At 36.1% G+C, this 23,659-nt stretch overlaps 1 protein-coding gene across 1 annotated transcript; it reads left to right on the top strand.

Moving 5' to 3' along the window:
- Positions 1 to 261: 261 nt before the first annotated feature.
- LOC137388571 (somatomedin-B and thrombospondin type-1 domain-containing protein-like) lies at positions 262 to 22,863 on the top strand. The gene is made up of 5 exons (XM_068075053.1): positions 262 to 454; positions 1,765 to 2,130; positions 6,878 to 7,084; positions 18,439 to 18,565; positions 22,270 to 22,863. Exons 1-5 carry the CDS (start codon positions 262 to 264, stop codon positions 22,565 to 22,567), a joined length of 1,191 nt encoding a protein of 396 aa, XP_067931154.1. The 3' UTR covers positions 22,568 to 22,863.
- The last annotated feature ends 796 nt before the right edge of the window (positions 22,864 to 23,659 follow it).

The following is a 23,659-nucleotide window of genomic DNA, read 5'->3' as shown; positions in this document are numbered from 1 at the left end:
TTTATAGCTGAAACATAAATTACTATAGCGAACGTTGAGACAGTATATTTTTCATACCAGTTCAATATGACAGCTACAACAGGAGTGACCAACCTTTTAATCACACCATAACAAGTATTATCAACAGCTGGCAAGCCAAGCTAGAAAAGCACAAAAAAGCCACATAAACCAGTAAGCTATAATTACACTACACTAGAAATAAGCTATGAAAAGCTTGACAAAAAAGACAATATTTCAACATGATATTGGTAGACATAGGATATGATTGTATCTTTCATAGCCACATGGTTGAGAGCTCCTGATCTGACTTGCAGGTCATTTGTGCTGAAAGTGCTTCTTCTCTTAGTGCGTGGAGGTGGGACCCATTTAAGGCCAACGGAGCAGATTGGGGATTTAGCCCTTCCACTGATCTCTTCTCCCAGATATCTCGGTTTTGCTTTTCCTCCAACTCAGAGTGAGTTTCATAACGGGCAGCGCTTGATCAATGCAAATACTGACCAGGCTTGATGTCATGTTCTGGTAGAGTTTTAAATTGTTCAGCCATACCAGATGTCATAGCTAAAAAAGATTAACTTTGCGAAATATAACGTACCACGGGTTAACATTTTAACAAAATCAATCAGGTTGGTCATGAGCAGATTGCCTAAATAAAACAACCAGCTTGATGTAAACAAGACAAGGTTCGCTAGAAAAATATTTGAAATTGTCATTTTAAACTGCAGGATAATTTAAATTAGTGCATCATTTAAATAGCTAGTGAGAGAACAGACAACATTTATTGTAGGTTATTTCGTCCACAGTTAGCCATTACCTTTAAAAACTTTCCATTTGTCGAGAGGTCACTACCTGACCAAGGAGAATTGCTATACTGTCTTCTATAAAACCCTTGAGCAATGCTTATTAGCGCAACTAGGGACACAGTTTGACGCCTTCTAAAGCTATCCGTGCCAATTAAAATTCAAAAGTTTTTCCAACACAGGTGTTCTTTTGTCCCTTGAGGCATGAATATAATGGTTCTTACTCTCATTCACTATGTTTCCATGATGCGCAGTGCTTCGGAGTTGCGCTATCTCCGAATCATGGAAACGGCGTCTTCGCACTGAAATCACTGCGCACTGATCAGTGCGAAGCCAGTGCAAATTCGCAGCAAGGAAACAGCGACTGCGCAGTGGCTGCGCATAGCTCTCATGCCGTGGAGACGGATTTTTCGATGGCCATAAACTAGTACAAAGGTTGTTCTGCTAATCTTGTTTTTTTTACTATACTTCCGATCTTCTTTCACATAAACTTAATTATAGTCTGCATTCACGAGGATGATAAGGTGATTACTTTCCTGGACTTTGTTATCGATGCCAACACTTCGAAAAATAGGTGGCAAGTCCTAAATTAACGTTTAAATAATATATTACTTAAAAATACTTATTAAAAATATATTACTATGTAAAAAGTGTGTTAAGGTTTGTAAAACATTGTGAATGTGTATTGTAAATAAAAGTATAATGACGACAGAATAATAAAAAAGACTGTTTATGACGTTCGGTATCCGTGATCGATTCTATTTCTCCATCAGGCGATTCGATTTATACAATTTCTCTTCTCTGGCTAATTTTGGTATTTGCTGAAAACCACTGCGCAGCATGGAAACGTACAATCCCCTCGACTTCGGAGGGGGCTGCTTCGCAGTACTGCGCACCATGGAAACATAGTGATTTATACCGCAAGGCAAGCGCATAGGCTAAACGCAGTGTGACTCCTGGGTCAAAGGTCACGCACTGAGTGAAATAGCTTGGATAGCCAATTTGTCTAGCAGTTGGCTTAGTGAGCATTTAGGGGACAGTTGTACGAAGTTAGCCCGATCTATACGGCAGCGTGATATGTTTCACACACTTTTGTTTGCAACTTGCCTGCTGGCGTTGGGGGCAGCTAACTCGACAACTCAGGAGCCACCGCAGACTACGAGCCACTCCGGAGTAGGATGTCAGGCTATGTGTTGTGAGGGAAAAAATAATGACTGTCATAGTCGTGGCCTAAGGCTAAATGGTCGAGGCTCACCAACTTCTCTCTGCTTCTGTGATGAAGGATGTCCCGCCATGGGAGATTGTTGTTTTGACTATGATCAGGCCTGCACAGGTTGGTTCCAGTTCTGTTACCTCTATGAGTTTCTTGCCATTATATCTATTTGTAATGCTTTTTTCTATGAGCATCTAGTCTCCGTGTCTATTTGTAATGTTACCTTTATGAGTATCGAAACGTTTTGCGAATTCACGACAAACTGCTCAATTTGCATAAAGTCTTTCAAGCGATGAGGATCTCAGATCTCATCATCACTGATCTCAGATTTAAACCTTACATAACCATGAAGATTGAACCTTACATAACTACAAATCTACAATTGTTTGTATTCTCCGATATGAAGGCATTTTGCTTGCCTACATGTTTTGTAAGCTTATCTAGAACAAATGTGTCGATTTCTAGAGGTATTTCTCGGGTGCATCTTTGCTTAGATCTATGATCATAACTCAATTAATGGCAGATGGTCTTTTAATATTACCAAAACATTAAATCATGTAGCTATCAATATTAAACTATATAGCCATAAAGATTAGGCTATATAGCTATCAATATTAAACTATATAGCCATAAAGATTAGGCTATATAGCTATCAATATTAAACTGTATAGCCATAAAGATTAGGCTCCATAGCTATCAATATTAAACTATATAGCCATAAAGATTAAGCTCCATAGCTATCAATATTAAACTATATAGCCATAAAGATTAGGCTCCATAGCTATCAATATTAAACTATATAGCCATAAAGATTAGGCTCCATAGCTATCAATATTAAACTATATATCCATAAAGATCAGGCTATGTAGCTATAAAGATTATTCTATATAGCTCTAAAGATTAAACTAGAAATTCCCCTGTCATACAGCCCACGACCAAAGAGATATTGGAAATAAGAAAGGGTACTGATGGTTGAGAAATGCAATATTAGCAGTCAAATGGCACTGCAGTGCAATAGGAGAACTGCAATAGTAGCTGCAATGGTAGCTGTAATGTACTGGGTGCTATTATGTACAACAAACAGCAATAATGAAAGGAAAAGATTATATGTTTATATCTCTCCCTTGCAATGGGAGAAATGCAATATTAGAAGTAAAATAGCAAGCTTTTGTGTAATATATACAGTTTGAAAGTTGGTTGTGTTGAATGCAGAATGGTTTTGACAGCGACCTGTAACCAAAGTGAAGAAATGGGTCATGATCACAGAAACCAGGTCAAGTCGGGTGTGTGAGATTTAGAGTTATCTACACTAGCAGAAGGGGAAAATTCTCAGCTATTCTGCAAAAAAAATTTGATTCCAGCTTAATTACAGCAGATTTTATGGTCAATAAACTGAATGCATGTTTACCATTAGTGCGAAAACATAGTTTTGAGAAAACTGGTGTTAAAGTTTGAGAAACGAAAACCGATGCACAACTTTGTTTACATTTCAAAACGTCATAGCAACCAATATCAAGAAGTTGTGATATTTATCTAAATTTTTGTATTTATATGGAAAATATTATGCTGAATTTAAAAATCTAAACAGATTTCAGTTGGTTGTCATAGAAATAGCTGTATATCTATAAAAAAAAAATTGTAGGCCTATAACTTAATTTTGCAGATATTAAAAACTGCTTGGCAGTACCACGATATTGGGCACAGCCGTAGTATCATCAACAAAATCTTTAGAAAAATAATAACAGCAACATATTGCCCACCATCGGTCACTATATACTTTGATCTTGTAAATTCGAATGATTATTCTTATAATTAAATATTGTAATAATCTTATAAGAATCGTTAGAAAAATATCATCGTCATTTCCTTTACTTTCACTGCTTTGGACATCAGTTGGAATACCAAAGAACTCATTATAAGTGTCCAAAATGTCAGAATTAACTTTAAAATCGGCAAAAAAGAAATGATTACTTTTCAGTACTTCTACGTTAATTACAGAAGCCTTCGGCAATTGGACAATGCCATGGACTGGTGAAATATGCACGTTTTTCTCATGAAATGCGCACGGCTTTATGGTTCTACCATCTATCGCAAGGCTTTATGGGCGTGTATTAGATGATTGAAAATGTTTAAAATTGAATAGCTGGCGCAGTATTTCAATGCGCATCATTCGTAAGTTTTGTTTCCATAATTGGCAAGCATGATATATTCAATAGAGTTTTACAAATGACAAAACTTGCATGGCTTGCGGATTTATGCAGTTTCCATGCGTTTTTCACGATGCGGTTAACTTGTGCATTGACTAGAATATGTGAATCATGTGCGTCATGGAAACATAGTGTATAAGCTGACACAACATCAAACACGCCTTTTGAAAATGTTATATTAATACAAGCTTAGACTATTATTAAAATGAGGCATTTTAGCTAAGTCAAGGTATGGTCTAATTTGATTCTAAGTTTAAACAGTTACGAAATTCAGAATATCTTTGACAGTTTAAAAGACTGAATAATAATCTTTACTTAATTTTTTGAAAAGTTGTTTTATGTCTTTTTCCAGTTGGCAGTTTTCAGCAGCCAAAAATCTGTTTTTCTGTTTAGCTTTGCGCATTTTCAGGTCTTGTCAGTACATACTAGTGAAATATAATTACAATGTAAATTTGGCTCTCAAAATTATTTCAACGCGTACTTGACATAACTGTTATGAGCAGCATGACGTAGAGCTCAGTTTGTAAATTGATTTGCTTATCAAGCCCTCAAGATTCCGAATCAAATAACCACCTACGTAAGTTTCGGAAAACCATAATAGAATGTGGCTGCCGCCGCATGAGTAATAGTTTATTACTCTTTTCAACATTGTTGGTTACAATGAACAAAAAGACAAATCTTTGTTTCATAAGATTAATTTCTAAAATCTGTTTGTAGCTCGCATACTAAAGTGATTTGATTGTTATAAACAGGTCGAGAGTTTTTTAATTATCTGGTGAGAGCTGGAGTTTTCTTCTCTCACTGAGTGAACATACTTCTTAATTGAAGATGAGCTTGCACAAAATTTCAGTAGATTTTATCAGAAAATGTCGGTATTTTTCTATCATTTGCGATTGTTTTTTATGTTTAAGATGATCTGATTGCCAGGATGTTTCAAGATTAAAATCAACAAAACTTGAATACTCAAAATAAAAATACGTTGGAAATGATGTCAATATTTGCTATCATTGTTATACTTGTTATTCCGCTTGCATTCAGGTTACAGAGCTACTGTATATGTCTCTATTCTGTTGGTCTCTTTGCAACTATAGACTTTCTATTGGTCTGAGTGCTTTAATCAAAATCTAGTTTTACTAATTTTAATCTTGAAACATTCTGGCAGTCAGAGCACCTCAAACATCAAAAACAATCGAAAATGATAGAAAACTAAAATTTGATAAAATGATACAACCTCCTAAAATTACGAGTGTGTTTAACAGTTGTACAGTTTATCTTTAACAGTTGTACAGTTTATCTTTAACAGTTGTACAGTTTATCTTTAACAGTTGTACAGTTTATCTTTAACAGTTGTACAGTTTATCTTTAACAGTTGTACAGTTTATCTTTAACAGTTGTACAGTTTATCTTTAACAGTTGTACAGTTGAGCATGAATTCTTTTAATTCATGCTCAACTGTCTCAAGTTTCAATTAGTTGTCTCAGCATTCTTTAAAAAAAACTGTATATATTGGTTTGGGTATAATTAATTGAGTATTGCTGTTGCTGTAGCAACCAAAACAAACATGAGTAGAAGCTGATTGGTTATCATATGCCATGCTATGACTAAAACCTCAATTGACCCAGGAGTGAGAAGGTATCAGCAACTCACTCCTTTATCGTCTGTGGGCCAGAAGTAAAAATAAGAAAAGGTCAAAGTTCAACAGATTCATAGTCTGGACTCTTTGTTTGATCAGAGAATGGATATGAGTCATTGGAAAGAAATGCGAGCCCCTTCACACCCTTCCTACATCTGCAGTCCATCAAAATAAACAAACCAGTCTTTGTGCTTAATTCTACGCCTACTGTCTGCTTTTGGAAGCTTTTCAGTTTCCTATTTTACGCAAACAGGAAAGCATATTTAGTTATATGCCAATGCCCGCTGCCATGCGCTGACAGCTCAACCAGCTTAGTCATAAAAGGTTACGGTGTGGCAACCTACATGTATTTAGTTTTACATGCATAACTTGTGTGTTGCCAGCAGAGATCACAAAAATTTTGATATCTGTCGCACAGCATAGAATTTTTTAGCCAACTAATAACCGATCAGCTCATTAGCTGACTACCTTATTAGGTGGCTGTCTTTTTTGCTGACTCTCACTAATTTTTGAAACCAAATATTAGTGATCTCTTTTATCAGGATAATAATTAATCAAATGAAAATTTTAGCGGGATAACTTGAACAACATGAATTCATTTTGTACTTGAACTTAGTATGGAAAGAGTGTTATGTAAATAAAACCCACTATATAAGACATGGCTATCTTTTTGTTAAATTCAAGTTTTGATAAACTTGTCACAATTTGTTAGAATGCCTACAGTTGGCATGGAATGAACATGAGTGCGTTTAAAATCTTTATCACTGCAGATGGCTTCTTTTTCCCAGTTTTCACGTGATGGGTTTAGTAATAAAACGTAATCTTCAGATTATGTTATTCAGATAATATTACAGTATCTGGATAATGTTGTTTGGGTAATATTATCAGGATAATTTCATTTAAATAATAGAGTAGAAAACTGTATTTGATCCGACGTTAGTCCAAAATATACAAATAGGCAAATGTAACCATGAGAAGGAATAATAACAATAAAATTTGTCCATACTAATAAAGTTGTTTCCCGCAGTTGTCGACTGTGAGATGTCGGACTGGACTGAATACAGCGACTGCAGTAGCTCTTGCGGGATCGGCACCAAAAGTCGCAGCAGAACTGTTTTGGTGGAACCAAGATTCGGTGGTACGACGTGTCCTCCGAACTTACGGGAGACAACCATATGCACAGGAACATCATGCAATGAAACTGAAGTGGAACTAGAGCAAGATATCGAAAAAGGTTTGTAGTTTCAGATTTTCAGATTGTCTCACATGATTTGTGGAAACACTGAACGACTCAATCTATTGAAAAGTTTGAAAAATAAGAATCTTACTATGTACAAAAGGTCACATAAGGTCACAATAAAACCAAGATGGGTAGCTTTAAACAAACATACTAAAGTGTGACTATACATGCCAAACATGGATATCTGTTTTTTTATGAAATGTTCAAGAAACCTATACTTTCAATGCTACCTTTGCTGTTCAATGTCACTTTTAGCGAGCCTTTTTTTGTTAGTCGCTAAGAGAATTACCGTAGTTGCGAGATTATCATTTTTAGAAAGCTTTCAAAATTTAAAAACTGCAGCGCTGTCAGAAATTATAAGACCACCCAATAATTTATACATTAATTTTGTTCATCTTGACACCCTTGCTGGAGCCATGTTGATCCATTTACTTATCACATATTGTACATCATTAGATGCAAAGATTTCTTCTGGTTCTAGCAAACTAAAGCAAAAGCCTTTTAGTATCCTTTTATAGCAGAGGTGATGGAGGCAGTGTCATCACGCTAAATCTGTATCAATGATAACCCAGTCACTTTACACACTCCCCAGTGACCATTTGCAGAGCAACCAATTCTTGCAAGAGTTGTTCTACCATGTTGCAATAGTGTCACAAAATTAGTTAATTGAGAATACAATGAACAATAACTCCGCTATCTTTTGATTTTGTCAAGGCAGTTGGGCAGACATGTTCATTGACAAAAAATTAGTTGCAATCTCTGCTTACTGAAAGCTTCCTTCGACTTAACGGTTAGAAAATTATGCATCTAATAGTATATGGTTTCTAGTGGTTTCTAGCAAAGTTAAGCGATAAATCATCGCTACCAGCAAGTTATCTTAAAATGTGAAATAGTCTCATAATTAATGGCAGCACTATACGCATAGTGTGCATAGTGTTCACCGATGAGACACCTAGCAAGGCAATATGGCTCCACATATATACCATCATTAATTATAGAAGTTATAGCAGGAATCGCTAGTAACAACCAGCCGCTGCGACCTCTCCATAACACAAACTTGCTCAGGGAGAACAATGAGAGTTTAGGTGTATTTCTATGATGTGGCTATTAACAGAGGCACCAGGCTTTGTTTAGCCACATGTCCTGACTAATGACACCTATTAGGGCTCCTCTAACCAGCTATCATAGCTTCTCTGATTGTCACTTGCCCTCCCCTAATTAGCATCAGCTGAGGGCCTCTGCTGAGTATATCAGCCCCCTACTCGCCAGGGGCTTACACGCATATACTACTAGTACTAGCCCATTATTACAAGGAGCATTTCCCATGGCTGTACCGTTGATCATTTACTCTGCAAGGTTAGACAACTCCGCATCACATTTATTCTAGAACATTTACCGCAGTTAATTATCTATGCAGCCCACCATCAATTTTTGTGTCAGTTGTCACCTTTAAAGCTTTACATGTGAATAAACTATTAGTTTATATATATTATATTATAAACTATTATAAGGTACATGATAAACTTTCATTCAAGACTAATTGTCTCTATAAACTTGGGGCTATCCACCACTCATTGTTGTCAGAGATATTTTGCCAACAGCCTAATCACTCAACAAATAACCCACAAAGAAATTCAATAGGAGTTTTTGCAGACTCTGAACGAGTTTGCTGTATCGTTGTAGCCTTCAAACACTCTATAAACACGTATATAAAGATCTCTGGGCACAACTTTTAATAATGCTTTTAATAATAACTTGTCAACAGACTGTACTTGACTCAATTATCATGTGCCCTCAAGTAGGGTATTTAGGTAAAAAACTTTGGTAGCTTTTTACCTAAATTTTTTACCTAATTCTTTTTACAAATGTCAGTAGTGTGCTATAGGAATCTGAATATCCCACATGCATTGCAAAAGCATTTCACCTAGGCCTATGTAGGAGACTCGACAAGCACCTTGAGATGTATTGATGTTAGCAACACTCTGACACTGCGAGCTTTATTGGTCACCAAACGGAGTTTTGACACTCATAACTAGACAATGTTTAATTTTATGCATCTGTGTGTCAAGGTCACCGCTAATGCTACCAATGCAGAGAGTGATGTTGTTTAATGTGATGGCTTATGATGCTTGCGCCACTAAAAATGCTAGCCTTTCAAATTTCTAAGCTTTTGCTGCCAACAGCATCAATAAGTTGTCTATAGACCTACTAAATAATAGAATGGAGGAGTTAATTGTTGTAAGATCTTTATTTGATTTCAAGTGTTTTTCCAAATCAACTCAATGAAATAGTGAAAACTACGCAATAAAATAGGATTCTAAAAACCCTATTTTACTACGAATGACAAAATAAATTAAATAAAATCAAGAAAATAATTAAATTACAGGGGAACCTCGGTTCTCGAACGCTTCGGTTCTCGACCAACTCGGTTCTCGACCAACTCGGTTCTCGACAAAATAATTAAGATTTGTTCGTCTCGAAACTTGAGCATAAATTCGGTTCTCGACCAAACAGGAGCATGAGACCAAACAGGAGCATGAGACCAAACAGGAGCATGAGACCAAACAGGAGCATGAGACCAAACAGGAGCATGAGACCAAACAGGAGCATGAGACCAAACAGGAGCGTGAGACCAAACAGGAGCGTGAGACCAAACAGGAGCATGAGACCAAACAGGAGCATGAGACCAAACAGGAGCATGAGACCAAACAGGAGCATGAGACCAAACAGGAGCATGAGACCAAACAGGAGCATGAGACCAAACAGGAGCATGAGACCAAACAGGAGCATGAGACCAAACAGGAGCATGAGACCAAACAGGAGCATGAGACCAAACAGGAGCATGAGACCAAACAGGAGCATGAGACCAAACAAGAGCATGAGACCAAACAAGAGCATGAGCATTGGAATTAGAACAGCTCCGGAAACAGCATGGAAACACTCGTTAACATACGGAGAAGGAATTTACGCTTCAAAAATTATTTACAAAAAGGAAGGAACCATCTGAGACGACATCTCCTCTACCGAAGAGATTTGCTAGGGAGATAACCCCCTCCAGTCGAGTTACCCTAAATTGTTTTGGAGGAGAATCTCCTTCAGCACTGAAGTAAACGTGCTATTGCTGTTTATATTTTCTTTTTCCCACGACTTTTGATGTAACTGATCTGTGTCATTGTTTTGCCGTTTCATGACTATTGTAACTTAACCTTTAAATGTCTTTGATGGTTTAAGAGCAAAACATACGGAGTTGTTTACTTTTGTTTCCTTTTTCCATCAACATAAATAGAAAACATTTTATTTAAATTAAACACGATCTACATTTATCTTTATCTTCATTTGTCTTTATCTATAGTATACAGTACAGTTTATGGTGTAAAATGTTGAAAAAATTTACCGAAGTTGTTTTTTTGCCTTGGAACGTATTAAAATTTACATACATTTGTTCCCCTGAAAAAAATTGTTTCTCGGATCTCGAACAACTCGGTTTTTGAACAACCTTCTGGAACGGATTATGTTCGAGAACCGAAGTTCCACTGTAGTTACTGATCTCTACAAGATATAGTTATAAAATGGTCTGAACATCTTAGCATTGAGGTTATAAAATGGTCTGAACATCTTAGCATTGAGGTTATAAAATGGTCTGAACATCTTAGCATTGAGGTTATAAAATGGCAGAACGTTGGCTAGACAATTGACTTCATATAATTTGTAAAGAGAAATGAGCCTTGTGTAGATTAGGTTAGATGTCAAAAACTATTATAAAAGCACAAGTTAACTTCCTTTAATAAAAAAGATAATATTAATAATAGATAAAAGATAAAGTTATTTTATATATGGTAGAAATGACTGTAAAACTGTGCCTGAGTCATCTTCCACAGATAGTAAGGGTTTGAAAACCTTGGTCTGATTATTCCAAGTAATGAAGTTCTGGTTATTCCAAGTAATGATTTTCTCTATGTTGCGGCCTGTGCACTATCGCTCAAATCAACGTTGAGCTGTGCTATGGATCACAATGATTAGCTGTTTTGACCAACAGTAAGGTCTACAAACGACAAGCGATTAGCTATCAGTGATCGTTAATCAAGAACCCAAAAAAATTACAAATTTGTATTTCTGGTATCGCTAGTCCTTTTGTTATCTTTACATAGATCTTTGCGACATGACAGCACAGAGTTCTTTGACATGCTTGTCGAATGACATTGACATTGTTTTTCACTACTGTTGAAATTGTATCTGATGCCGTCAACAAACAGCCAATCAATATGCTAACATTTGTGTTTTTCGCTGTCATAGCTCAACACGTTGAATGTCTGTCTCATCGTTGCTAGCAACGATCCCGTTGACATTCATTGTAAAATGATGTCATAGCAATTAATCGTTGCGATCTATTACACAGCTAAATGTTGATTTGAGCGTTAGCGTGCATGGGCTCTTAAGTCATTCTCATAGTCACCCAGAAATGTAATTAACTCTCATGTACTGAGGCTGCCTCACTGAAATGACATTTTTTTCAAGTAAAACATAAGTTAATCTTACCAAAGACATTCAAACAAAATCACAACTGTTTAATATTTAGAAATATTTAATAAATAGAAAGCTAACAACATTCCCTTTGATAAAAGGCAAACATAAAAATACTTATTATTATTATGCCTAATTGTTCTGTAACCATTCAAGTTATAAAAAAGTTTACAAATACAGTTTAGGCACTAGTGTTGAAAGAATTGAATGTATATTAGGAGTTGCTGGACTTGTGGTGAGACAACTCCTTTATATGCTGCAATAGACAGTTTTAACTAAATTTTTAGTTAGTACGAGTCTTAAAGGAGTTTTTGTGTTGCAAGTTTCAAATATTTAATGCTACTAATAGGGTTCATTGCCTTTGAAAGTTCTGAGTAGAACTAAGTTCATAGTCCGGTCACTTTGCACTCAGACTACTTTGTACTCAGACTACTTTGTACTCAGACTACTTTGCACTCAGACTACTTTGCACTCAGACTACTTTGTACTCAGACTACTTTGTACTCAGACTACTTTGCACTCAGACTACTTTGTTAATTTTAAAATAAACTATAGTAGTGACTGCTACCTGCTCGATATGATTAATTCTATCAAGCGGAGCCTTAGATCTATACAATAAATGTGCAATAATGTTCACTTTTGCTAAAAACTCTGGTGTTTTGGCAGAATTGGCGGAATTGGTGTTTTGGTGAATTGGCAGCCCCGAAACAACTTCATGTGTTCAGCTTGGTTTTCGCTTCCTTTGTTACCAGGATGTGCTATTGTGTGAGATTTCATGACAGTGTACAACATAGACCTATTAACTATACTACCCATAAACCTATTAACTATACTAGACTGGGCAATGCGAAGCCGTGGCGTCCTACATAAATAGCCACAATCTTTGTGACGCAACGGCAATGCTTTGCTCACTTCCAGCTGGTCAGGCAAGTGAGTCATCATTGTTTACAATGAAAGAATGAAGAGAAATTTTTGTTGCTCCATGTAATTTGACATAACTACTAAAGTACACAAGATATTGGTTTAAAATTTTAGATACAAAGTTTATACACTATGCATTTTCTACCCTGCAAATTTGTAAGCATAAAGTTGAATATTTCATATGTAAAGTGGAGTAAAAATGTATATTGATCTATTTCAAAAATATTGCAAAATTATTAATGTTGCCCTATGCTATGGGCTAACATGTCAGGTAGCTAGGTGTACAACCGATTTCAAATGCATACACACTGGTAAATGGTACACTGATCGCAGTCTGCCATGAATATAAATGTATAGTTAATAGGTCTATGGTGTACAAGATTGTGTGATAGTGTGTAGTGTGTACCAGTATTATACTGGTCACTAGTATAATACTAGTGAGTGCCATAATGTGCTAGTGTGTGCTAGTGTGTGCTAGTGTGTGTGCCAGAATGTGCTAGTATATGCCAGAATGTGCCAGTGAGTGCCAGAATGTGCTAGTATGTGCCAGTATGTGCCAGTGAGTGCCAGAATGTGCTAGTGTGTGCTAGAATGTGCTAGTGTGTGCCAAAATGTGCAAGTTTGTGCCAGAATGTGTCAGAATGTGCTAGTGTGTGCCAAAACGTGCTAGTGAGTGCCAGAATAGTGAGTGGTAGCATAAATATAAGTCATATCTAGTTAAGTGAGGCATCTCTTTTCCACGTGAATTACAGATGCTTCTTGTTTCAAGGACTCACACACACATTGATAATTTGCTAAAGTATAAGCAACAATAGTTATACCATTTTAATGTAACTTGCAGTCACCAGAGACTTTTCCAAAGCATCACTATATGCTAATTAAAAGAAATCGATAAAAATGAAACTGATAGAGTATAACACTTTTGCTGATTTTAAACATTTGTGAGACTTGCATTGAGAAAATGAAAAGAGAACCAAAATATTGTACCAACGGCCAGAGATGGTATAAGTGCCAAGAAATAGAAAATACAAAAGAAAAAAGCTGTGCGTGTGCAACTACGCTCTCAGTCTAGTCGACATATCTTAAGAGGAGTGGCCCAACTAATTTGTGTGAATTTGTGTCTATGATTTGTGAGGAGAGGACTCGGTACAACTCGAGTGCTGTCAAATACCTATTATAGCCGATTTTTGTTTCTTGTGACACGAGAAGCCATTAACAATGGCTTTGTCATAGACATCCCTGTTAGAAATTAGTTACACACTGGACTTATTTACTGCAACAATAGATACTTCTTTTACCTTAATAGCGCCTCTATTATGGCACTCAGTTAACAGCAAGCACCTGTTACAACCTCTCAGCTGATTGGATCGGGCTGCCACTGTTTTCACATAGAGATGATCGCCTCATTGTTGCAAATTTTAAGACATTCTGTGTTTTATATTCAACAACAGTTCTTGTGCGTTTTTAATGTTCGTTAGCAGTAATTAAATAAAGATTTTATAGATGACCTTTGCCTAGTCTTTGCCTAGCACTGTAAAGCTGCCAAATATCTGAAGTTATTAGCTAATCAAACCAGTGGATTGTTCAGAAACATCTGTCATTGCCAGAGCTGTACGATTTAAAGCCTGCTTCATGTCACTCAGTGCCAGTATTAAGGTTAATTTTTATGTCAGTTCTTAAGGCAGAACTGCATGTAGAAGTTGATTTTGCTGACCTAATTTAATACAGATGGCGTGATTAACATATAAGAATGGGCCAAATTTAATTTAGCGACTAAATCAAAGCTGGTGTCAAAAATCTTTGGTTGGGAGGTGCTAAGAATCCGTAGTCCCTTGGCTTGCAAATGAAGAGCTTCAGTCAATTTGGTTTGGGCAATCATAAAAATTCTAGCATTTAATTAGGTTATAATTATATTATTAGCAATTCCAATATTTATTTCATTCTGTCACAAACAATCAATTTAACCATGATTTAAACGCAACAAATTGAGTTATGCAATCAGATAGGAAATAGCTTGAATTTGAATGACAGTTTTTTAGTTCAGTTTCTATTTATATGACCTTACTAACTTTTACAATTTATAGGGGTCATAGATCAGGGCTGCCATGGGGTCACGTTCTTAAGCTGCCAGATGTTTGCATACTACTGGTTCGACGAACAACAGCCTTCTTTTTTTCCATTGACTTAATAACAATGAATTTATCCATGGAATAAGTTTTTGGCTGGAGGCGTATAATGTAATTATATGCTTTCAAGGTATTATATGCTTATAAGGTATATTACAGCATATAAGGTATTATATGCTTATCAGGTATATTACAGCATATAAGGTATATTACAGCATATAAGGTATATTACAGCTTATAAGGTATATTACAGCATATAAGGTATATTACAGCATATAAGGTATATTACAGCATATAAGGTATATTACAGCTTATAAGGTATATTACAGCATATAAGGTATATTACAGCTTATAAGGTATATTACAGCATATAAGGTATATTACAGCATATAAGGTATATTACAGCATATAAGGTATATTACAGCATATAAGGTATATTACAGCATATAAGGTATATTACAGCATATAAGGTATATTACAGCATATAAGGTATATTACAGCATATAAGGTATATTACAGCATATAAGGTATATTACAGCATATAAGGTATATTACAGCATATAAGGTATATTACAGCATATAAGGTATATTACAGCATATAAGGTATATTACAGCATATAAGGTATATTACAGCATATAAGGTATATTACAGCATATAAGGTATATTACAGCGTATAAGCGCATGAAAGTCACTCAAAGTTAAGAATCAACTAGTTTAATTTTAAGCGTTAAGTTTGCTTTCAAGAAAGTGTTTTCCTTCTAATGATGCCGCAGAAAACTAGCTCTAAATGCTGACAAAGCTCAGATGTGAACACATTACCATCGTTACATCTAAATAACTACATGTATATATGACCTTTAACCTTCAATCCTTCTTTCAGAGAGTTAAATATTTAATAAGGTTCATTAGCTTCTGTTCTATATGAAAACATCACATTTAACCTTGGTATTTAGGTCTACAGGGAGAATAAAGAATGAATAGCATTAGAAGACAACTTCAAAATTAGCAGTTTTGCACCATTTTACAAAGTCTGTTCTGTTAGTCAATGTTTTGTTAGTCAAAAGATTATGTTCAGTCTTTACCTAATTAGTTTAAAAATAGCAGTCGCTTCCCTTTTAGAAAAAAATTTTGGTAAATTGTTTGTTGGTTATCTACTCTTTCTCTTGGTTTTGTCGAATAGATTTAGGAATCATAGCAGAGCAATTAGAGCTGCTTAAGAGATAGTTTTGATAGATACAGCTTTTACAGCTATTAAACTTTGTTTGAGATTAAATTTTTGCCAGGTATAAAAGCTCTGGTATATTGCAAATAAGGCTAAAATATACTAATTCCTGTTAACAACTGTGTGCTATATAACAGAGCTCCAAATTTACCCATACATGCTTTCAAAGATAAGATTTAAAAATGAGTAAATGACATGAATAAATACTTGAAAAGTTCTAATCTGTATGATGTTTTGACAACATAAAAATATAATTGCTCAAGATAATGCCAATATAAAATTAAAATTGATTGAAACAAGTATTTTTATAATAAAAAAATTCTGCCATGTACCGGCTATTTGCAGTCACCTGTAAATGATATAACATTTAACATTGCATTTCATTAAATTGTCTAAGGCAATTTGTTTAATAGGGGCATGGAACCATTTGGGATACATCTTGAACAGGTGCAAACAAGCTGTGAAATGTTTTTTTCTGTAACAAATGAAAGTTATATATATGTCGTATTCTCTGAAAGAGCAACTGTCTCGCTCTCATGGGAAAATTGCAAAGAAACTGTTGCACGTGGGAGTGTAGCTAATCTGCGAGCACTTGTTTACCTTCAAACTGACCTCTGCTATTCATTGCTAAGGCCTGAGGGGGTGTATGGGATGGCACCTGTTGGCAAGTGTCTGCAAGCCAGTGCTATAGGCTCAGTCACTGCAGTGTGAAATTTTGTTTAGTGCAATGACCTTTTTTCCCCTTCTCTCTGAGAAACTAACATCTTTTATCTGTTCCTGTTGATCCTCCTTCAGATACCTGTAGTTGGTGACCTCACTAGACTTATAGGGGGGAAAACTCTGAAATACTGAGAGATCATAACTCTAGCTGCAGCACTTGCACTAAATAAGACTAGTGGAATAGACTGCTAGTCCAGCCATTTACCAATTCAGCACATCGGGGTTTTCCGTGATGCAATAGAAGGATTGTTTTATATCTTTGCATCTTGTAGTTTTATGTAATTCTTTACATTATGGTGGAGGTGAGAGTTTATGAGCAACTCAAGTAAACATCCCATTTTTGGACACCCTATCGAGATTCAATTATAGCAATCGGGTTTCCTTGAATTGAACATCCTCGACATTGAAACATTCAAAATCAAAAGCAGTATTTTTCAAGGTCGAGCCTCAACTTACAAACTTCTCTACAGACAAATTCTTTAAATTGTAATGCAAAATCTAAACAAATATTAGTCCATTTGAAGCACTTTTAAACACACTTTTATACCCAAAACCTTTTTTCAATTTGTTACCCAGTACATTCGCACAGAGTGTTCCTTCAAACGGTTTGGTTATGCAGTCCTTAAAAGAGGTTAAACAGTATTTTGTACTTTCCTTACTTAGTTATCAAGTCATGTAGCCAAGAATACTAGTATGAGTGGTAGAAGTGGTAAAAAAAGAATTGTAAAAAACACGAGCAAGCAACTTCATATCAGTTCTTCAAGAAATCTTTCCCCAACTGTCTAAAAGGTACTGTGAGAAAGAGAGTTATAGTTTTTACTTTACGTAATCTTTTACTTTTACGCATAAAACTGTTATCATTGACAAAATTTGGAACATCGTTTGTTAAGAATTACTTCGTATATCGAATTTGCTCTAATTTAAGTCCAGGTTTGAGTGCACATTTAAAAGACGTTTAAGTAACAAATGCTCTGATTGGCGCAGAGAGTGTAGCGACAGGCGCTATCTAGGGCGACAAGCCGTAATGGAGAGCTAGCTTTACTGATGAGTAGTTGTGGTTCATGAGACTTTATTTAACCCAACTGGCTCAACGTGAAGTCTTGTTGCCTTCCATGGCTTGTCTTGGTAAAATAGACTTAAAAATATTGTAGACTTGAGAACTTTTAAAAGAACAACTTTATAAACTTAGAAACTTTATCACCAATAATGGTGAGCTTATTGAGCCATACTGCTCAGGACAAAGACTGCTGCTCTACTGACCAGTTCTAGAGAAGACAGTTGACCAAAATGAACCGAGAATGCAAAAAAGTTAGACAAAATTAGTGCACATCTCGGACCCTAAATTAGTCGTAGTCCCAGCCACGCCAATCGTAGTCCCAGCCACGCCAATCGTAGTCCCAGCCACGCCAATCGCTAATGGAACGCGCTCCAACGCCCGCAGCAGCAACTCTCAAGCTTATTCATCCCAACAGCCGAAGACTGGAAAAAGCATTAGTATTTATTAAAAATGTACCTGTTTTATAGTCGTGACACATCTGTTGAGGTAATTATCTATTATACCTTGAAAACAAAGAAGTCTGGGGCTGATGTTTACTAGAAATATTTTTTAAGAAATGGCTAGAAATAATACACGTATTTAATTTCATTACAGAGAGCATTAACAACTTTGGTTCTCTCACACTCCACCTACAGTAGTTCTAATCACATATTTTGTAATGAGATAAATTTTAAATCGGTATCCTTAGAACTACAAGCCTTCTAGTGGTTTCGCACAGTTTCATGGCAAGTCTTATAGACGCTGTAGGCATGTCTATGACATTAATTCACTGTGTTACAGAGACAGCTAAGATAATGCCAGCAAGCTTTGCTAGGTTCCGAAGTATGAAAGCCTACAATGCTGACATGGATATCAGGAAGAACCTCTACTACCAGTACTATTATAAGAACAAGCACACCTACAGCGGGTTAGTGCGTAACATAGACATCTACACTGGGTTAGTGCATTGCCTAGACATCTATACTAGGTTAGTGCATAGCATAGACATCTACGCCGGGTTAGTGTATAGCATAGACATCCACACCAGGTAAGCCCATAGCATAGACATCCTGGTAGATACCAGTTGCACAAAATGAGTGCGTAGCCTAAATGTTTCAGCAGAAGCCATCCATAAAATGTGAGTACATTTTGACAGATGCCTCCAAATCTGGCAATCAGCCCTTATGTAAGGCAAGGACATAGCATAGCATAACATAACATAACATAACATAGCATACACATCAAGAGATCTTCAAAAGAAATCACATGACTACAGCCAGTGTGTAGCACTGATATCTAAGATGATTGGCACAGAGCGCAATAGAAAAGTATACATATTTAGAGAGAAGTCACTTACATACGTTAGCTCATACATGTACATTTTGGCAGCAGCAACCAAAATGCATGCATAAATATCAAAACGGTCAGACAGAAAAGAAAGCTTGTTCTGATAGCAAATGCTCATTTATTGGAACAAGTAAGTCGTTGTCTGCAATCCTTGGTTTAACACGTTTGTTCTCTAAGTAAACAAGTAACCTCCATTAAAAAGCAAAAGTTGAGAGCAAATCCAAGTTCGTTTTATGGATACAACAATAATAGTCAAAAGTATTTTTTAATTTGCTATCATTTAGTTTCCATATAAGCCAGTCAGTTTAATACCAACTTCTGCAGAACTAGAGAAAAAACTTTAAAAATTTTTTTACAAGTACCATTAAATGAGCTAATAAAATATACCAGTACATACAGTCATATTAACTGTTAGCGCCTTTTGAAAATTCTTATTGTTCAACAGGCTCTGATCATGGCATAATTATAATGGCATTATCAATCATTCGTTAAATCAAAGGGTATCAATCTATACATCTACCACAACCTTATACAACATTCTCTCTGATGATGCAACTCAAAATTACACAGTTAGTTTTCACTTGCCAACCTGCCAAATCAAAGCCAATTTGTCAAGTACGTTTGAGAATTTGTGTGTTCCTGATGTCTTGTAATAGGAAAGTAGCAGACATACTAACATGTCAGAGCATCAAGTGATTTTATCCATAACTCTCAGACTTACCAAGTAGTGAGCAGACTTTTAACACTTTTGAGATTGTGTACACAACTACTGCAGGTGTCTCTAGATGTCTGCATCGAAATAAGTTTCAGTAAAATTATTGGCTTATTTAAGCTAGTTTCACGAGTTTAAACATTGTGAAGGAAAATCTTTATGAACCACCATTTTGAGTTCTTATAAACCAACTTAGTAACAGTTTCAAATGTGACGTTTGGCTATCTAGTGTGTTCTTATTGCTTTTAAAATATGGTGATCGATTTGTAAGAGTTGATAACTCCTAAATCGAGTGTTTTCATAACTTAATTAGAGAATAGTGATAAGATGTAAAATGGATAGTGCAACATCCTAGGTTTTGTCTTGAGTCTGGTGCATTTAGCAACCATAAGATGGCCACATTATAGTCACATTACCAGTAGCTATAAAATGTGCTTCAATTTATTGCTGATATTACATGTTCAATACTAGAATAATAGAAAAATTAATCTTCATTGCAAAATGTTTTCGCTGGACATTTTAGTTACTTAAAGATGTAGTTGCGTCAAAATTTAAGTTGATCTTAAAAGAAAGCATTTTTTTTTCTCTATTAGTTGATATGTTGTTTGTTGTGTTACGCGATCGCATTGCCAAGATATTTGAAGATTAAAACCGAAAAAATCTGATCGCCGTAAAAACGCTCAGGCCACAAAAACGTGCCCAGCCTCGCCAAAAATGATGTCACGCGTTTGGCAACCTGTCTCTATCCCTCGTATTCACATCGGCTATTTGCGATAAAAGTCTAGTCTTACGCGGCTCTATTGGCATATATCTTATTTTGTATTTGCTCATGTTAGCTAGAATAAAATTTTAAATCCTGCTACAGATGCATTATTATGAATGTTTCAAAGGCCTCAAATAACGAAAATTGAAAATTTGTTCTACTCACTTTCTCCAAATGTTGTTTAAACATTTGGGTACCGACTACCAATTCTACCGGTCTACGGTAATTCTGTCAAGTCACTTTATGTAGGACGCGGTCTTTGTATCAGCAGTTTTGCAGCTACCCTATACAGCCTCCCATAAGCCCCGCCCACATTATGTCGCCTATTACATATTGCCTACGTACTAGTTTCTTGCTAGTAGCAATGATATACATTGCTGTATATCATTGCTAGTAGTATTCTTACCGAATACTAAATTAATGAAATAAGCAAGCCACCTCTTTGAAAAGAATATAGACAGGGATAGAGTTTTAAGGATGAGAAGTCTGCTGCAAACTGGATTTGAACTCACATTCTTCAGTTCTGCGGACACCCATATACCATATCCGATTCACTACAATATTCTGCAAATCATGTTTTGCATTATCTTTAACAATATTATTTTATTATATAATTTTTACAAGCAAAAATATTTTCATCTCGGCATAAAGCTTTTATTAAAGATATTCATCAAGTCGTGGCCACTCACATAGTATTAGCTGATACAATAAGACAAATTCATCTACTGCAACAAACTCAACAAAACATCATCCAGCACGAATTCAATTCTCGCTTTCTCCTTTATGGCAGTTTCCACACTGACAAAGCTTCTTCGGCTGGTGGGACGACATAAACATTCTGTAATCAGTAAAACAAGTAAATGTAAACAAAGTAGATGCAATAAATATGTCATTCATAGATATGTCATTCTAAAGCGTATCTATTGACAGCTTCCAAATTGGGAGTTGAATAGATTGCGAGTGTAATTTTAAAAACGAATAAACATTTAATAAAGGCGCAAGTACGCCAAGCCAACGATTCGAAGCTTTGGTTCTGGAAATTAAAGATTTGCAATGATCAATCGATTTTACCCACTTCCTACGAGTGAAAATAATTTGTAATCATGACTCTAATTTACCAAAGAAAATTCGAAAAAAATATTATAGCTAGGTAAAACGGCAGATAAGCTATGAAACGATGATTGGAGATAGCAAAGAATTATCATTTTATTAATTAGTACATGTATTTATGACTATAAAAAATATTACATTTACTAAAGTATAGAAGACTCTAAGTTAATTTACCTCCATTCTGTCTTCTTCTGCAGCAAAACGCTGCTGACGCCTGTCAGCTTTGGCCATAGGCTGTCTACTCTAATATTTTACTTAAAGTTGCTCAGAAAACTCTGAGTAGCGGTCGCTCAAACTTGAAGCCATTTTAAAACTATGTATAACTTAGTAATTGTTGAAACGCGTTGAATCAGAAACAACGATGAGAATCTTCGAGACCACAGACAACGCGTTTTACGAGTGATAACCTTTATTACGGCCTATATAAAAATTTCGCACGCATGATTGGCTAACGAATCGACCTCATTTTTATCGCTCGTGGTTTCGTTTCAGATAACAAGCTTGTTACGTCACGAAATTGGCACCCGCTGGAACGTGAGCTTTTTAACAGAGGGCCTCATTCAAACGCATATATCTCTGGACAGGGTTGGTCTACAAAGACAAAAATGGCATCAAATTGTAGCTGATGTTTTAGCCTTTTATGGGTCCTAATTTCATTTTTGACGCAACTACATCTTTAACCAAAGTCAAATTTTTGTAGATACTGCAGCAGCTTCCGAGTGGTGTCGGCCCGCAAGGCATGCCAGAGCTACATCGCTCCTTGGGCTAACGTCCTCAAAACAGGTGCTACCATATGCGTTGCATGTCAGAAGACAGCTATGGAGAATGAGAGAAGCAATGGGTTGTGCACAGGACATGGTGAAGTTGGGGTAAGCACAAACTGGAATGCAGTGAATGCTCCGGGATGCACAGGATGGTGGGAGCGAATGGAAGACAATCAAGAATGCACATGCAAGCCTGAAGCGGATAGTAAAGAGCACAGCTTTATATTCCTGTGAAGATGACATCAATGACAGGTGCTTGCTGTCAAGCTCATTATTACCTTATTCCTCTATTAACTGCTTAACTCCTTTCTTTGCCATCACTTCCATAAGTATAATCTTGAGACTTTGCCAACTGCAAGTAAGTAGTAGCTTAAGAAGCTTTTCATTTTAAACAACCTGTTAGTTGCTGTCAGTAATGGTAGCACTTGCTACCCTTGCCGCTGTAAATATTTTAGCTGCTTTATAAACCTTACATCAATGTATTAAGCTGATTATCTTTTTATTGATAAAATAAGAAAGAACCCAACAGAGTTATCATTGCCTTTTTAATAGAACTCTTGGATTCCAATAGACGAATAATACTGATAAAAAAGAGCCGATGTCAGTTGAATGTAATTGTAGCGTTCAGAACAAACCATAATGAAAATAACAATAGAAAAGTAAGACGACACTGAGGTACAAAATGAAGATACTTTACATTCTGAATAGTGTTAACAATTGCTACCTGCATTACACCAAGCGGTGGCTCTGCTAAACTATGTGTCTAAATGAACTTGGTGAGTTGAAGTGAAGTTATCCTCCCTTTCTCACTGCGACTATTGGCCTGTGGCCCAGTAACTTACAAACACCTCTGAAGGTGATATTACGCTGCATAGCAAAACTTGTAATTCTAATGAAAGCTAGGATTAGTGCAAACTATACTGAATATGTATCTCGTGTTTGTCTGGTAGTTGCCCTTTCCTGTTAAATTTGCACAGGCATTTGTTGCAATGACATTTGCTGCACATCGGGTTCGAATGCCGATAGAGAGGCCCGTCCAGTGCGGCATTGGAAGAGTCTATAAAAAATATTGAATTGGAAAGGAAGGCTTTCGCCTTGCTGCTTCGAGTTGGCTTCTCGCAGTTGCAGCGTTCCTGCTTTGATATGGAGGTCTTGCGTAATCTACGGCACATGATGATGCCTATGACAGCCATCACCGCTATGAATAGACATAGTAGTACAGGTACGAGCCAGTAACTCACATCAGTGTGCATGTCAATGTTGATTGGCTCACTTGTAGGACATCTCACTACCAACATAAGAGAGTAAGTAATAGAATGAGTAAAA

The sequence above is a fragment of the Watersipora subatra genome, chromosome 2, assembly GCF_963576615.1.
Source record: "Watersipora subatra chromosome 2, tzWatSuba1.1, whole genome shotgun sequence".
Taxonomy (NCBI): domain Eukaryota; kingdom Metazoa; phylum Bryozoa; class Gymnolaemata; order Cheilostomatida; family Watersiporidae; genus Watersipora; species Watersipora subatra.
This window is presented reverse-complemented; position numbering and strand designations above follow the sequence as displayed.

Coding starts and splice junctions, on each gene's coding strand:
- LOC137388571 (XM_068075053.1), top strand. CDS start 262: ATGATTGTATCTTTCATAGCCACATGGTTGAGAGCTCCTGATCTGACT. Junction 455..1,764: donor TGCTTTTCCTCCAACTCAGA/GTGAGTTTCATA, acceptor CCTGGGTCAAAG/GTCACGCACTGAGTGAAATA. Junction 7,085..18,438: donor AGAGCAAGATATCGAAAAAG/GTTTGTAGTTTC, acceptor ACTGTGTTACAG/AGACAGCTAAGATAATGCCA.